At 40.9% G+C, this 17,717-nt stretch overlaps 1 protein-coding gene and 1 long non-coding RNA gene across 3 annotated transcripts in view; one reads left to right on the top strand and one right to left on the bottom strand.

The window, feature by feature from the left end:
* Positions 1 to 2,361: 2,361 nt before the first annotated feature.
* The window catches only part of LOC128699702 (forkhead box protein O-like), a 243,646-nt gene continuing 228,290 nt past the window's right edge, over positions 2,362 to 17,717 (top strand). The window contains exons 1-4 of one of the 2 annotated variants that reach the window (XM_070099384.1): positions 2,362 to 2,548; positions 11,225 to 11,440; positions 14,793 to 15,098; positions 15,941 to 16,120. In XM_070099384.1, coding sequence (XP_069955485.1) covers positions 2,399 to 2,548; positions 11,225 to 11,440; positions 14,793 to 15,098; positions 15,941 to 16,120 — 852 coding nt within the window. In that variant the 5' untranslated portion in view covers positions 2,362 to 2,398. The remainder of the gene's footprint in view (positions 2,549 to 11,224; positions 11,441 to 14,792; positions 15,099 to 15,940; positions 16,121 to 17,717) is intronic. The other variant, XM_070099385.1, reaches the window with a different exon arrangement.
* LOC138854691 (uncharacterized) overlaps positions 16,116 to 17,717 on the bottom strand; it is a 267,073-nt gene continuing 265,471 nt past the window's right edge. The window contains exons 2-3 of the long non-coding RNA XR_011393882.1: positions 17,362 to 17,523; positions 16,116 to 16,792 (exon numbers count right to left, since the gene is read on the bottom strand). This is a non-coding gene — a long non-coding RNA (uncharacterized lncRNA). The remainder of the gene's footprint in view (positions 16,793 to 17,361; positions 17,524 to 17,717) is intronic.

The raw sequence follows: 17,717 nt of genomic DNA on the forward strand, positions 1-17,717 counted from the left end.
CAACCAGCTCACAGTACCAACAACCAGCTCATAGCACCAGCAACCAGCTCACAGTACCAACAACCAGCTCATAGCACCAGCAACCAGCTCACAGCACCAGCAACCAGCTCACAGTACCAACAACCAGATCACAGTACCAACAACCAGCTCACAGTACCAACAACCAGCTCATAGCACCAGCAACCAGCTCACAGTACCAACAACCAGCTCATAGCACCAGCAACCAGCTCACAGTACCAACAACCAGCTCATAGCACCAGCAACCAGCTCACAGCACCAGCAACCAGCTCACAGTACCAACAACCAGATCACAGTACAAACAACCAGCTCACAGTACCAACAACCAGCTCATAGCACCAGCAACCAGCTCACAGTACCAACAACCAGCTCATAGCACCAGCAACCAGCTCACAGTACCAACAACCAGCTCATAGCACCAGCAACCAGCTTACAGCACCAACAACCAGCTCACAGTACCAACAACCAGCTCACAGTACCAACAACCAGCTCACAGTACCAACAACCAGCTCACAGTACCAACAACCAGCTCACAGTACCAACAACCAGCTCACAGTACCAACAACCAGCTCACAGTACCAACAACCGGCTCACAGCTTACAGCACCAACAACCGGCTCACAGTACCAACAACCAGCTCACAGTACCAACAACCAGCTCACAGTACCAACAACCAGCTCACAGTACCAACAACCAGCTCATAACACCAGCAGCCGGCTCACAGTACCAACAACCAGCTCATAGCAACCAGCTCACAGCAGCCGTACCAACAACCAGCTCATAGCACCAGCAGCCGGCTCACAGTACCAACAACCAGCTCACAGTACCAACAACCAGCTCACAGTACCAACAACCAGCTCACAGTACCAACAACCAGCTCACAGTACCAACAACCAGCTCACAGTACCAACAACCAGCTCACAGTACCAACAACCAGCTCATAGCACCAGCAGCCGGCTCACAGTACCAACAACCAGCTCACAGTACCAACAACCAGCTCACAGTACCAACAACCAGCTCACAGTACCAACAACCAGCTCATAGCACCAGCAGCCGGCTCACAGTACCAACAACCGGCTCACAGTACCAACAACCAGCTCACAGTACCAACAACCAACTCACAGTACCAACAACCAGCTCACAGTACCAACAACCAGCTCACAGTACCAACAACCAGCTCATAGCACAAGCACCAGTACCAACAACCGGCTCCGGCTCACAGTACCAACAACCAGCTCACAGTACCAACAACCAGCTCACAGTACCAACAACCAGCTCATAGCACCAGCAGCCGGCTCACAGTACCAACAACCAGCTCACAGTACCAACAACCAGCTCACAGTACCAACAACCAGCTCATAGCACCAGCAGCCGGCTCACAGTACCAACAACCAGCTCACAGTACCAACAACCAGCTCACAGTACCAACAACCAGCTCATAGCACCAGCAGCCGGCTCACAGTACCAACAACCGGCTCACAGTACCAACAACCAGCTCACAGTACCAACAACCAACTCACAGTACCAACAACCGGCTCACAGTACCAACAACCAGCTCACAGTACCAACACCCAGCTCACACCATCAGCTTGCAGCATCTTTTAACTGTTCGGAACACCACTAACCACTCGTTATTCTGTGTACTGAGAGTGTTCAGAAACTGACGCCTCTGAACTTAAATAGTTTTACTATGTAAAAAAATAATACTCCTTTATAGCGAACCCTAAGTGGTCAGACCACTTAACCTTTCCTACCCACAACCCTCCTCCCTGCTCTATCCCTCCCGTTCCCATCCCTGCCAACTCTCTTTTCCGACAACGAAAGAAATGCATCAGGAAAACGGTGTAAAACTGTAGTTACCAATTTCCAGTATATCAACTAATTGGTACTGAAAGTTATGAAATAGTAAGACGACTACAGCCAGCAATAAACAATTTCTTGTACTGTTTATGTTGTTCAACTGAAAGATGGAAATTCATAATGCATTACGAATATAAATTATACTTACAATGTCTTACAATTGCAATAAATTTTCATAGTAGAATGAAAGTTACAATATCATGGTTGTAATAATTCTCAACTAATCCTCGAGCTGGAAATGGTCTGTTTCTGTCCGTGCTGGACCACCATCAAGTTGCCAGCGTTGACAAGAGGTCCAGGACTGACCGAAACCCCGACTACGCTTCCATGTCTAAGCTGAGAGTTGTTAAATTTACAACCTCTCCAGAGTATAAGTTGTGGGCTAGTTAAATTTACAACCCGTTCAGAGTATAAGTTGTGGGTTGTCAAATTTACAACCTTTTCGGAGTAATAAAACTTACATTTTCTCTCTCTCCTTTCAGAACTCGATCCGCCATAACCTGTCGCTACACAACCGGTTCATGCGGGTTCAGAATGAGGGGACGGGCAAGTCGTCTTGGTGGGTTCTGAACCCAGACGCTAAGCCTGGTAAATCAACGCGACGGCGAGCCAACACGATGGAAGGCGGCCGCTATGAGAAGAAGAGGGGCAGAGTGAAGAAGAAGCTGGAGGTGAGTATACTGTCTGATGATGTTGGTGATGATTGATGGTGTTGATGACTAATGGTAATGATGATTGATGGTGATGATGACTGATGGCAATGATGACTGAGGGTAATGATGACTGATGGTGATGACTGATGATGAGGAATATGAAGAATGGTACGGTACTGGTCATGTTGGTAGTTTTGATGATACTAGTAGTGTTGATAGTTTGGAAAGATTGTAATAAGAGCTATACTAGTGCTGGTGAGGCTGTAGTTTTGATTATACTAGTAGTGCTGGTAGTAGTGTTGGTTCTGAAAGATTCTGATGACAGCGGTACTGGTGACTCTGGTATTGATGATAGTAGTACTGGTAGTAGTGTTTTTGGTTCTGAAAGAGGAATATGAGAGTAGTAGTACTAGTACCGGTGATGCTGGTAGTCCTAATGATACTAGTAGTACTGGTAGAAGTGCTTATGGTTCAGAAAGACATTTACTCCCTAACTGACGACAAATGAGAGAATTTAAACATTAATCTATGTTTAACAAACCAGTCAACATTAACTAATCAACATCGTAAAAAAAGTAGAAAACTCTGATAGTTTTTCCCATAAACTCCCCCACCTTAGGAATATGTTTCGTATTAGTACAGCCCTAAAGACTTCGAAAAAAATGTTCTTAAACTAAATTTTAAGGGAAAAATATGGAGCAAAGTCTTACTGTCAGCTATAAAGCTTGACAATTAATGTGTTTCTACGCACTGTAACGTCATTTCTTTATTTATCCACATTATAGTTAAACAACTATGTCAGAAAATGCTAAGGCCAGTATTTAGGCTTGATTCCTGTAGTGCTTCGTTTATTAACAAGTGTAAAATAGTACTACTACTGGAGGTAGGAAGTACAGTACTTCAACTCAAAAGGAAGGGTGGGGATGTTACAGTCATAGAGGTGGGATGTGAGTGAGGATGGGAGTGAGGATGTTGCAGTTCGGAGGCTCATCTGAACACTGATGTGAGCACACTTCTGGGAAGCGATTCAGTGAATGATGGTGAATATTTCCTTTTTTGGGTTTATTCTCCCTACCTAAGTGGGAGACGACCGGTGTGTTGAAACAACAGAAGCAGCACGAGGACTCCATATATTAAGGGAGAGACCTGAGGCTCAGGTGACACACCATGACAGCATATTACCTTGACAGAGGAGACAAGAGAATGATGACATTTTATTTTAACACATCGGCCGTCCCTCACTGGGGTAGAGTGACTCTTGTAAAAGGAAAACACATCCCCTATCACCTAGTCAATCGTGGTCTTGCCGGCAGCGTGCTGACATTACAATTTAGATGACCCTCCGAACTGTAGCACCCTCATCCTAAGTATTATTATATTATATTCTGCTCGGTGAATTACATTTGTATCATTACGATTTCACGAATCATTCCTAATACCTAGTACCAAAAAATGAGTCACTTCAGTAGACGTTACTGAAAAACACCTTATAACAATATACTCATCATATAAACCACAATCATATATCAATATATTCACCAGTGGCAAACTCCAACTGTGTCTGTCTACAAAGGGAAGACCTGAGACACTAAGTTAAGTATATCAGTTACAGTCACATTTGCTCATAGATCTAGGAATCGCAATACCAGATGAGCGGACGTTTAGAGGGCACAGCACATTGCATGTAGCAAGGCCAGGGGAACTGATAGGATGGATTAAAAAAATTTTTTAAATCAAGTGATGCTATGCCAGTAATGGTGCTTTTTTAATTTCTTGTATTCCAGCATATAATACTGTTCTGTTCTCACATCTATCAACTTAGGTGAAATATCGGGTCTTAAAATATACAGAGAACATTTACTGCTCACACAGACTTAGTAAAACGTTTAATCTGTTGAGACTCCCTTAACTGTTGACCTCCAGAACACAGGAGAAATCTAATAATCAATACATGAAATATTCTTTAAATATTCTCTTTTTCCACACTCTAAAATAACTTACTAGAGTGACACTGGATGAAGTCTAGAACAACTTCAGTGAAAATCAGAAGAGCAATAGACACAGAGAAAGTTGTTTCAACCTGCTACCACCAACATATGCAAGAAAAACTGGATGTGCAAAGGTTAAATTCTTTAAGAAGAAACTAGACAAGCTTCTGCGCTGTCTATCATCCAGGCTGTGGTACATATATGGGTCTGCTGGCTGCATTTAGCAATAATTTAACTGATCAGGGGATCAACATATGTATGACTACCGGACAGTGTGCGGGACTATGAAAACCATAGAAAGCAGTCAGTTACAACACGGGTAGAGGCAGGACAGTGTGTGTTCCCCGCCATGATGTCACAGAACAATATTATACGCAAGGGAATGTAAAAAGAAAAACAGTGTATGAATTGTAGAGGAATAAACATGTTGAGTATGGTAGTTTTTATTTAAAGAATTAAGTGTAAGACGGAGAAAAGGATCGCAGATGGACAAGGGGGTTTTAGAATGGAGATGTGTAGACCAAGTGTTTACATCGAAGCACATAAGCGAACAATATTTACATACGAATAAGGTAGTTTTCGTTGTATTTGTGGATTTAGAGATGGTATTTGACAGCTGGATAAGAAAGCAATGTGGCTGATGTTGCAAGTGTATGGAATAGGTGGTAGGTTACTTAAAGCAGTTAAGTTTTTATGAGGATAGTGAGGGTCAGGTTAGGGAAGATTATTTTCCAGTACAAGTAGACCCTAGACAGGGATACACATCACCATGGTTGTTTAACATATTTAAAAGTAAGTTTGTAAAAAACGGGAATCCTAGGATGTTGTGGGATTAAAAGATTTAGAATCTAATGCAAAGTGGGAATTGTCACGGTTGCTTTTTTGCCGATGACACGGTACTGTGGAAGCTTCTGAAGAGAAGTGGCTAAGACCGGTGGACGAATTTGGGATGGTATAAAAAAGAAGGAAATTAAAAGTGAGCGTAGTAAAGAGCAAGGCGATGAGACTAACAAAAGAAATGAAAGGTAATAAAAGATTAGGTATCATACTGGAAGGAGGGAGTATGAAGTGAATGTACTCAGATATTTGGGAGTGGACTTACCAGCGGTTGGGGTCTATGAAAGACAAGGTAAATAATAGAATTGACAAGGGGAAGAACTGGGTGACATCTGTGGAGTCAAAGAACATTATTTATCGTGGCTAACAGGAAAATGTGTGAAAGCATAGTGGTACCAACACAAATATGTGGGTGTGACTCATGGGTTTTGAACGTTGCAGCAAGGAGGCTGGTAGTGGAGATGTGTCTGAGGTCAATATATGTGAATATTATGCAGAGAATTCGTAGCTTATGTAGGTAGTAGGATGGTTGACAGCAATCACCCAGGGAGGTACTACTGTACTGCTAAGTGAGTGTCAAACGGAAGCCTGTCATTGTTTTACATGATGGTAGGATTGCTGGTGTATTTTTTTCTGTCTCATAAGCATGCAAGATTTCAGGTACGTCTTCCTACTTCTACTTACACTTAGGTCACATTACACATGCATGTACAAGAATATATATATATATATATATATATATATATATATATATATATATATATATATATATATATATATATATATATATATATGTATAGGTATATATATATATATATATTTTTTCAACAAGTCGGCCGTCTCCCACCGAGGCAGGGTGACCCAAAAAAAAAGAAAGAAAATCCCCAAAAAGAAAATACTTTCATCATCATTCAACACTTTCACCACACTCACACATTATCACTGCTTTTGCAGAGGTGCTCAGAATACAACAGTTTAGAAGCATATACGTATAGAGATACACAACATATCCCTCCAAACTGCCAATATCCCAAACCCCTCCTTTAAAGTGCAGGCATTGTACTTCCCATTTCCAGGACTCAAGTCCGACTATATGAAAATAACCGGTTTCCCTGAATCCCTTCACTAAATATTACCCTGCTCACACTCCAACAGATCGTCAGGTCCCAAGTATCATTCGTCTCCATTCACTCCTATCTAACACGCTCATGCACGCTTGCTGGAAGTCCAAGCCCCTCACCCACAAAACCTCCTTTACCCCCTCTTTCCAACCCTTCCGAGGACGACCCCTACCCCTCTTTCCTTCCCCTATAGATTTATATGCTTTCCATGTCATTCTACTTTGATCCATTCTCTCTAAATGACCAAACCACCTCAACAACCCCTCTTCTGCCCTCTGACTAATGCTTTTATTAACTCCACACCTTCTCCTAATTTCCACACTCCGAATTTTCTGCATAATATTTACACCACACATTGCCCTTAGACAGGACATCTCCACTGCCTCCAACCGTCTCCTCGCTGCTGCATTTACCACCCAAGCTTCACATCCATATAAGAGTGTTGGTACTACTATACTTTCATACATTCCCTTCTTTGCCTCCATAGATAACGTTTTTTGACTCCACATATACCTCAACGCACCACTCACCTTTTTTCCCTCATCAATTCTATGATTAACCTCATCCTTCATAAATCCATCCGCCGACACGTCAACTCCCAAGTATCTGAAAACATTCACTTCTTCCATACTCCTCCTCCCCAATTTGATATCCAATTTTTCTTTATCTAAATCATTTGATACCCTCATCACCTTACTCTTTTCTATGTTGACTTTCAACTTTCTACCTTTACACACATTCTCAAACTCATCCACTAACCTTTGTAATTTTTCTTTAGAATCTCCCATAAGCACAGTATCATCAGCAAAAAGTAACTGTGTCAATTCCCATTTTGAATTTGATTCCCCATAATTTAATCCCACCCCTCTCCCGAACACCCTAGCATTTACTTCTTTTACAACCCCATCTATAAATATATTAAACAACCATGGTGACATTACACATCCCTGTCTAAGACCTACTTTTACCGGGAAGTATTCTCCCTCTCTTCTACACACCCTAACCTGAGCCTCACTATCCTCATAAAAGCTCTTTACAGCATTTAGTAACTTACCACCTATTCCATATACTTGCAACATCTGCCACATTGCTCCTCTATCCACTATCATATGCCTTTTCTAAATCCATAAATGCAATAAAAACTTCCCTACCTTTATCTAAATACTGTTCACATATATGTTTCAATGTAAACACTTGATCTACACATCCCCTACCCACTCTGAAGCCTCCTTGCTCGTCCGCAATTCTACATTCTGTCTTACCTCTAATTCTTTCAATTATAACCCTACCGTATACTTTTCCTGGTATACTCAGTAAACTTATTCCTCTATAATTTTTACAATCTCTTTTGTCCCCTTTCCCTTTATATAAAGGGACTATACATGCTCTCCGCCAATCCCTAGGTACCTTCCCCTCTTTCATACATTTATTAAACAAAAGTACCAACCACTCCAACACTATATCCCCCCCTGCTTTTAACATTTCTGTCATGATCCCATCAGTTCCAGCTGCTTTACCCCCTTTCATTCTACGTAATGCCTCACGTACCTCCACCACACTTACATTCTGCTCTTCTTCACTCCTAAAAGATGGTATACCTCCCTGGCCAGTGCATGAAATTACCGCCTCCCTTTCTTCCTTAACATTTAAAAGTTCCTCAAAATATTCTCGCCATCTACCTAATACCTCCCTCTCCCCATCTACTAACTCCCCTACTCTGTTTTTAACTGACAAATCCATACTTTCCCTAGGCTTTCTTAACTTGTTTAACTCACTCCAATATTTTTTCTTATTTTCATTAAAATTTCTTGACAGTGCCTCTCCCACTCTTTCATCTGCTCTCCTTTTGCACTCTCTCACCACTCTCTTCACCTTTCTTTTACTCTCCATATACTCTGCTCTTCTTATAACACTTCTGCTTTGTAAAAACCTCTCGTAAGCTACCTTTTTCTCTTTTATCACACCCTTTACTTCATCATTCCACCAATCACTCCTCTTTCCTCCTGCCCCCACCCTCCTATAACCACAAACTTCTGCCCCACATTCTAATACTGCATTTTTAAAACTATTCCAACCCTCTTCAACCCCCCCACTACTCATCTTTGCACTATCCCACCTTTCTGCCAATAGTCGCTTATATCTCGCCCGAACTTCCTCCTCCCTTAGTTTATACACTTTCACCTCCCTCTTACTTGTTGTTGCCACCTTCCTCTTTTCCCATCTACCTCTTACTCTAACTGTAGCTACAACTAAATAATGATCCGATATATCAGTTGCCCCTCTATAAACATGTACATCCTGGAGCCTACCCATCAACCTTTTATCCACCAATACATAATCTAACAAACTACTTTCATTACGTGCTACATCATACCTTGTATATTTATTTATCCTCTTTTTCATAAAATATGTATTACTTATTACCAAATTTCTTTCTACACATAGCTCAATTAAAGGCTCCCTATTTACATTTACCCCTGGCACCCCAAAATTACCTACTACTCCCTCCATAACATTTTTACCCACTTTAGCATTGAAATCCCCAACCACCATTACTCTCACACTTGATTCAAAACTCCCCACGCATTCACTCAACATTTCCCAGAATCTTTCTCCTCTACACTTCTCTCTTCTCCAGGTGCATACACGCTTACTATAACCCACTTTTCACATCCAATCTTTATTTTACTCCACATAATCCTTGAATTTATACATTTGTAGTCCCTCTTTTCCTGCCATAGCTTATCCTTCAACATTATTGCTACTCCTTCTTTAGCTCTAACTCTATTTGAAACCCCTGACCTAATCCCATTTATTCCTCTCCATTGAAACTCTCCCACCCCCTTCAGCTTTGTTTCACTTAAAGCCAGGACATCCAGTTTCTTCTCATTCATAACATCCACAATCATCTCTTTCTTATCATTTGCACAACATCCACGCACATTCAGACTTCCCACTTTGACAATTTTCTTCTTATTCTTTTTAGTAATCTTTACAGGAAAAGGGGTTACTAGCCCATTGTTCCCGGCATTTTAGTTGACTTTTATAACACGCATGGCTTACGGAGGAAAGATTCTTATTCCACTTCCCCATGGATATAAAAGGAAAAGTAATAAGACCAAGAACTATTAAGATAAAATCAAAGAAAACTCAGATGAGTGTGTATAAATAAACGTGTACATGTATGTGTAGTGTGACCTAATTGTAAGTAGAAGTAGCAAGACGTACCTGTAATCTTGCATATTTATGAGACAGACAAAAGACACCAGCAATCCTACCATCATGTAAAACAATTACAGGCTTTCGTTTTACACTCACTTGGCAGGACGGTAGTACCTCCCTGGGTGGTTGCTGTCTACCAACCTACTACCTATATATATATATATATATATATATATATATATATATATATATATATATATATATATATATATATATATATATATATATATACACCCCTCTGGGTTTTCTTTTGTTTTCTTACTAGTTCTTGTTCTTGTTTATTTTCTATCTCCATGGGGAAGTGGAACAGAATTCTTCCTCCGTAAGCCATGCGTGTCGTAAGAGGCGACTAAAATGCCAGGAGCAAGGGGCTAGTAACCCTTTTTCCTGTATACATTACTAAAATTGAAAAGAGAAACTCTTGTTTTTCTTTTTGGGCCACCCTGCCTCGGTGGGATATGGCTGGTTTGTTGAAAGAAGAATAATTCGTAGCTTAGAGATTAGGAGGTGCGGGCTTACTAAAAGTATTATCCAGAGGGCTGAGAAAAGGTTGTTAAGGTAGTTTCGGCATTTAGAAAAGATGGAGCAAAACAGATGACTTGGAGGGATGTAAATCTGAAATGGAAGGAAGATGGGTAGGGGTCGTCCTTGGAAAGGTTGGAAAGAAGGGGTAAAGGAGGTTTTGTATGCGAGAGGCTTGATATCCAACAAGCGTGTGTGAGCGTGTTATTACTTGTCGTGCTGTTGAAGTGTGAGCAAGGTAAAATATATTAAGGAAAACCGGTAAGTCTTCAAGGTGAGAAGTACAGTGCCTACATTCTGAGTGAGGGATGGGGATATTGCTGTTCGGAGGGGTATTTGAACTGTAGTAACGGCACGCCTTTGGCAAGTTAGTAACGAAGTGAGTGATGGTGAAAGTGTTTCTTCTTTATCAGATCACCCTACCTCGGTGGGAGATGGCCATTGTGTTAAAAAAATAAATAATAGTGTGGCAACACTCAAATAAAAGATCAACTAACGTGACTGCAACAATTAACAACTTCTCTCATGTTGTAATAATAATATTTTGTACGATCATTTGGTAATGTTCAGCTATCTCACTGCTACATTTATGAAGCTCTGGATACTTCAGCTGCTAAGACTTCTGGATTCTAAACTTTTCCTTTATTAAATTTCTAGTCAGTGTGTGAAGGATAACTTATGGTAGTCATACTATATGAACAGTAAGTAACAAGTAACTCACGGTAGTAACAATGCGTGAAGAATAACTCATGTCATCTATAGATAAAGTTACTTAGAAAGAGGGTAAACAGTCATGTTGGTAAGATAAGATGATTGACGCTGAGGGAAATCTACTTGAATATCTATATTATTATTATCATCATGTGGTGTAAACTCACTGTAAAGTGTTAAATCCGTGTGGAGTTATTCAGTAGAAGAACTAATGGAGATTCGAACCTCGTCTGTCAGTCGCGAGAGCGAGACGCTACCTCGATGCATTCTAATGTTGTGATGATAACCCCCAGGCACTGAGAAACGGTCTGGACACTACGCCGTCGCCTTCGTCATCGTTGAGTGAGAGTCTAGACCTGTACCCGGACTCTCCTCACACCCACTCGGTCCACCCCGCCTTCAGCCAACTCTCCCCGCAAGACTATCGTCCCAGAGCCTCCTCCAACGCCTCCTCCTGCGGCAGACTCTCACCCATCCCCGCGATAGAGTCCGATATGCACGATTCACAAGTGAGTACCCACCACAGCCTTGTACTTACCACGGCCTTGTACTTTGCACGGGCTTGTACTTTCAGTCTTACCGGCATTAACATACCTCCCACAAGGTTATTGTAGAGCTTCCCATGAATATAATAATAATTCTAGGTTGAATATCTCACCAGTGTGAGGTGGAGCTTCATGATGCAACACACGTGCAACATTCGGGTATCTTCACTGTTGAAACGTTTCACCTGTGGAACAGGTTTCTTGAGGCGTACACAACAGTGGAGAGAGTAGAATCAGTTTTAACATGATTAGTCCGTTTCCCATCGCTCCTGAAGGTTCTTTTTGGGAGTGAGTGCCCCTGCAACCTTGTCATAGACCAATGTGAGAACCATAACTCAGCTGGTCAGGGGACTGATTAGAAGAACTTGTCAATTCCCTCTTGAAAACAGTCAGGGGTTCGTTAGTAATTGAAAAGTCGGGGACCTCTAACACTTGAGTTCTCTCTTAGTGTACTTGTCGCGCCTCTGCTTAATATTGGAGGCACTTTGCACCGTCTGCCAAGTCTCTTGTTATATGGAATGATTTCAGTGTGCAGGTTTGATACCAGTCCCTCCAGTATTTTCCAGGTAATAATTTAAATTATGATCTACCTTTTTCGCCTACATTCCAGGGAATACAATTGAAGGGACTACCGGTGTCCTCAGTAGTGTAGATGTTTGACCGAATGTATAGAAGCAGTGAAAGTTGTCCACGTTTTTTTAACTCGGCAATCTCACTTGATTTCAAGGGGCTGTTAGTATACAGCAGTATTCCAGTGTGGCATGCAAAGAGTATGTTACAATTTATTTGGCGTATGTCACACTCCCATATAGGCTGCCTCCCAACCAGCAAACCGGGTGCAAAGGGTTTGACGATCGATAGGGTACCGTGGTTAAATCAGTACCTTAGTTCATTGACCAATCACAGGCAAGCCCGACAAAGCTGAAGCAACGTGGTTCACTTGCGGTAAGCACTGGTCGAGTTGCTTACTTCCTGGATGAGTACGGTACACTCTCTCTGACTTCTGCTTTGTCATTTGTCACCGTGGTGCACACTTGTTATTCTTTCTGTACATATTATATATACCTGTATATAGTGGATGAAGGCATTCATTATAGTCTACTGCTGAGTTTGTTTGCTCCAATTCCCATTACGACCAGGTCTCGCTTTCCAGGGATTGTTAGTATATAGCAGTACTCCAGCATGTAGAGAACAAGTGACTTGAAGAGTATCATGAGATAAGCATTTCTTTTCGTGGGAATACTAGTCATCCTGCTGTCATTTTTCCTTTGCGGTAGGAATAACATTGTTATGATCTTTGAATGCGAGATTTTCACTCGCAGAACTTTCGCTCTGTTGAATGAGCTGAGTTTGCCCTCTCCTCCGTTTTAATCTTTATTTCTTCCATTCTTCCATAGTGGAACAAGTTAAACGTGTCCTCGTTGAACATCATATTTATGTCTGAGATCCATTGGAAGACTTGATTTATATTCTCTTGAAGATTTGCTATATCTTAACGAATGCCACTCTCATAGAGATTCTGGCGTCACCAGCAAAAAATATTAGGGTGCTGTGATATATTTAAGACGCTAAATATTCATCTGTCCACGTTTCAAATTATTCTTTTTGCATACACTTTGTACGCTATCATACCATAGTCGCACTTGTCGAAGGTTTTTAGCGTGTCTTCCAGTGCATCCAAGATCATGGCATAATGGTTAAGCAACTGCGAGAGGCAGAAGCGCTCTGCTCTAAATCCATGCTGCCCTGATGTGTGCAGTTGTTGTGATTCCATGTGATTGGCGATCTTCTCTGGACTCCCTCAGAGATTTTGATAACTTGTGAAATTAGAGCTATTGTTTTTTACAATTACTTTACTGCCACCTTTGTGAAGTGGGGCAGTATCAGTGTTAATGACTGAGAGATGACACCTGTGTCTAGGCTCCTCCACAGAATACCCAAGACCTATAGAATACTAAGGACCCTCTCCACAGCGACCTTTTCCCCACCTGTACACACCACACCAGAACAAGATGACCATACCTAGAAGCTCACACCCGCACAACTACCTCCTGATCAGTATGGCGGAGAGGTGGCGGCCGCCTGTGTTTACCCTGCGATATTTTTGATGAATATGGAGTTCCACGAGTCTCGTCCTAATGCAGAATGCATGGGCATGCTGTTAATGGCCTCTTCATGGTCAACTGGGGGCAGGGCTACATAATAAATTTTGGGGATGTCAGCTATATTTTAAGTCTCATGCAGAAAAAAATCGTTGTGGTCTTCTATCTGCAGACTGAAAAGTGGTTCAATGAACACAGCTGAATTGTGACTTAAGTATTTCATTCATTTCTTTAGCTTCATTAGTGTATGTTTTATCTCCTTTAAGTACTTTCTATACTGAATATTTTTTTTTGTACTGGATTTTACATAAGAGAAGAAATATTTGGGATTTCTTCTAATTCCATTTATGGCTCTTTGCTCCTGTCTCTCCTGGGCTTTATATGATGTTGTTCACTTGTGCTCAGTCTTCTCCGTTTTCCTAACTTGAGTATTCTTATGTGCTTCAGAGAGTCTGCTGCCTTTAAAAAAGTTTGATATCCGTCATCTTCGCTTGTAGAGGAAGCGCCTCTTTCTTGTTTGTATTTTTTCCTGGAGTATACTTGGAACGCCAGTGAGCTCATCCTTCCAAAGAACTGGTTTAGATCTGTAGTGGTTATATTGTCCTCCCAGTATATCCCGTTAAGTAGATGTTCTTGTTGAAATTTAAGTTTTTGAATTCACTCTCATTATGGATAATGTTTGTCTGTCCCAGACCACTCTGCCCGTAAGTCTGAACCTCGATTATGTTGTGGTTTGAGATTTAAGTTTCGACACCATTATGTCTCGGACCAGGACTTCATTGTTGGTAAATATAAGGTCCAGGGTGTTTCCAGTCTGGTTAATTCAGGGTTTCGCTAGTTTAAGGCGAATTTATTGCAAAGGTTTAATAATTTTGTCCTATCAGACTGTTCCTCCAAACTAGCTCCAGGGACTGCAGTTATGACCTTTGCTACATTCTTCCATTTAAGATGCATCAGACTGAGGTAGGAGGCAGTCAGTCCCTCAGACCTGAGGGACTTAAAACATTCTACTAAGGATGATGGACTGATCACGTTAAAACTATTACTAGCATCAAAGATACCTAAATGTTGCACTTGTTTATTCTTCTTCAACTTGTCGGTAATATAAATAATATAATATGGAGTTGCATGTATATCTATGTACATTAAGAGGTAGATATTCATATATACTCCATGTTTTTTACCATCATTTACGTGACCACTACTAATTTTAGGTGGTACACATTTTACACTCTCTTCCTATGCAGGTGCCACCCATGTCTCCTGGTATAGGTGGGTGGGGCGGCGAGTACTGGCCGCACCACGCCCACGCCCACCCCCATCCGCACGACCGCTACGCCGACCAGCTGGTGGACTCCATGGGGGAAGGGCTCAAGCTGGGGGCAGACTCTTGGGGTGGTCCGGCGCGACCCCAGAACCCTCAGGACTGTATGAAGCTCTCCCAGCTCTCCCCACATGGACCTCCCACCCCCCACATGAACGGCTACGTCCCACACCATCACCACACTCATCACCAACAGGTAAACCAGTCACAACAGGAAACTCATCACAACAGGTAAACATATTACATATAATATCACAACAGGTCAACACATTACATGTAACTCATCACAACAGATAAACTCAGACGAAAAAAATAGACAAACTCCTAAGAAATATTCTGTTTTGCGTCACTAAAAGCGAATTTATCATCCAGGTGATGAGCATTATAAATCATGCAGAAACAGAGGTTATCCACCCAGTGAGTGGATTTGATTCTGAATGTTGCCTATATGTATTATATATATATATATATATATATATATATATATATATATATATATATATATATATATATATATATATATCGTGTCGAATAGGTAAAACTTGCGAATTTGGCTTAAATAGCAACGCTCTTCTTGCCGAATAAGGCACGAAAATTTGTGTATGCAATAATTTCACAAAAATCATTCTGAACCTAACGAAAAAATATATTTCACTGTGTTTGTTTATTATTAATTATTGTAAACTTATCTAAAATATATTTAGTTGGATTAGGCTAAATTAAATTGCGCTTGGTATAAGAAGATTACTTAAGTTTTCTAAAAATTTTTATACAAAATTATTAATTTTTACATTAACGTAAATGAAAAAACATATCTTTAAACGTATAAGAGAAAATGAGTATAAGAGAAAATGAGTTCCTGCTAATTGACCAATTTTACCTATTCGGCACGACTATATATATATATATATATATATATATATATATATATATATATATATATATATATATATATATATATATATATATATATATATACATACACACACACACACACATATGTATGTACGACCACTGATTTCTCTCTTTCCTACACAGGGATTCAACACCTTTGAGGACTTTCATCGGTTTGGTGGTCACAACCCGCACGGAGCAGCCTTCCCACACCCGCCCACTCCACATCCACCTACGCCCCACCCGCCCACACCGCACCAGGACAAGATGACCACGCCTACACGCCCACACCCGCACAACAACTACTCCCTGACCAGTCTACAGGTATGGAGGCGAGGTGGCGGCCGCTTGTGTTGACTCTTATGATAATTGTGCATAAATGATGAGGTCTGTGTGTGTCTGCCTGTCTGTCTCGTTGTTATCGTAGTGCGTCACTATCGTTCCCATACCCTCACTGGCCCAGTATCTCGCGCTTCTTGTGCCATGACCCACATGCCTACCACCAACCCACACGCCCACTCACACCTACACACAGTCTTCACACAGATACTACTTATAGATATTACCTCTTTCCTCCTTTCCCCTAACTTCTACCTCTACTTCTCTTCATTCATTCCTCGCATGTCTTTGTCTCTTCCTTTCCACTCACTCACCCATACCATATCCATAATCCCATCCCCACTCCACTCTTCTTCCATTACTCCCCAATAGCATCGATCCCATCCCTATCCTTCCCCGAGTTCATCCCGTCTCTTCACTGACCCCACAGCTGAGCCCCTTCCCCCCCTCCCCCTCTATCATACAGTGTCCCAGACTCCATCCTGCTTATATATCTTACCCCACCCAGCATTCAACCAACCCAGCTCCACGAACTCCGTCTCCTGACGTACGACTCTTGAGACTTCCTCGCTGTCCAGATCAGGGTTGTTTACCCTTTATTAACTTGTGCTCCACAAACCAGATTTATCCCAACCCACGGACTCCACCTTTTAAAATCTGTGATAGAAAAAAGTAATGAATTAGCATCCATAATTGATGAAATTCACATTTTACTGTAGATTTATAGAGCCAAACTAAGTACTCCAGTAATAAGAAAAATATTATATATTTAAAGGGGCACAAAAATAAATTATCCATTTAGTTAAAGTTAGGAAGATATGTAAATTACTTAGTCTTAGCAGAAGAGAATGCATAGTTCAGTGAACCTTCTGATTTTCTTCATGAGTAGTTACTAGCAGTTACTGATTATTACCAGCCAACAAAATTTAAACTTTTTATCTGGTTCAGACACCAAACTGGTTGTTTTAAGCTAAAGTTGAAGCACTGATCACCATTTTGAGCTTGTTTAGTCTCTTACCACGTAAGAATTTTTGAAATTTTATGATCAACATTTGACTATTTAATGTTGAAGACCCACACATATATTACCTACCAAAGGTATTATACATAGATACTGAATGTGGTGCCTACAGTGATCAAAACTAATCTTTCTTAACGTAAATTCTTTATATACATGGCTAACAAAAATCACAGAAATTTCCATACAGTCATACAAACATATTTACATGAGAGTTTTCAGGGTTTATTCGCTTGTTCAGTATGGTTCTCCCGCAGTTTGGTTCTCCATCACCAGTGTCCAGCAGTAGTCCAACATTGAACTGATCATCAGGTTTCCTTCATCTCTTTTCCATGATGGTTGTCTTAGTGAAATCGTTCACCGTGGGGTTCTATTTCACAAAAAAATGTACGTTTTAGAACAAAACTAAATTCAGATTTGAATTCAGCATCACAATATTAGTTAGAAACACATGTTTTTTAAACGTGAACTGCAACTATTGTTGGCCAGTTTTATTTATTATCATTGATTTAGAATATATTTCATAATTTATCGACATTTTATTTTTAAGTACAATTAATAAAA

This window comes from Cherax quadricarinatus, chromosome 67 (genome assembly GCF_038502225.1).
Source record: "Cherax quadricarinatus isolate ZL_2023a chromosome 67, ASM3850222v1, whole genome shotgun sequence".
Lineage (NCBI taxonomy): Eukaryota > Metazoa > Arthropoda > Malacostraca > Decapoda > Parastacidae > Cherax > Cherax quadricarinatus.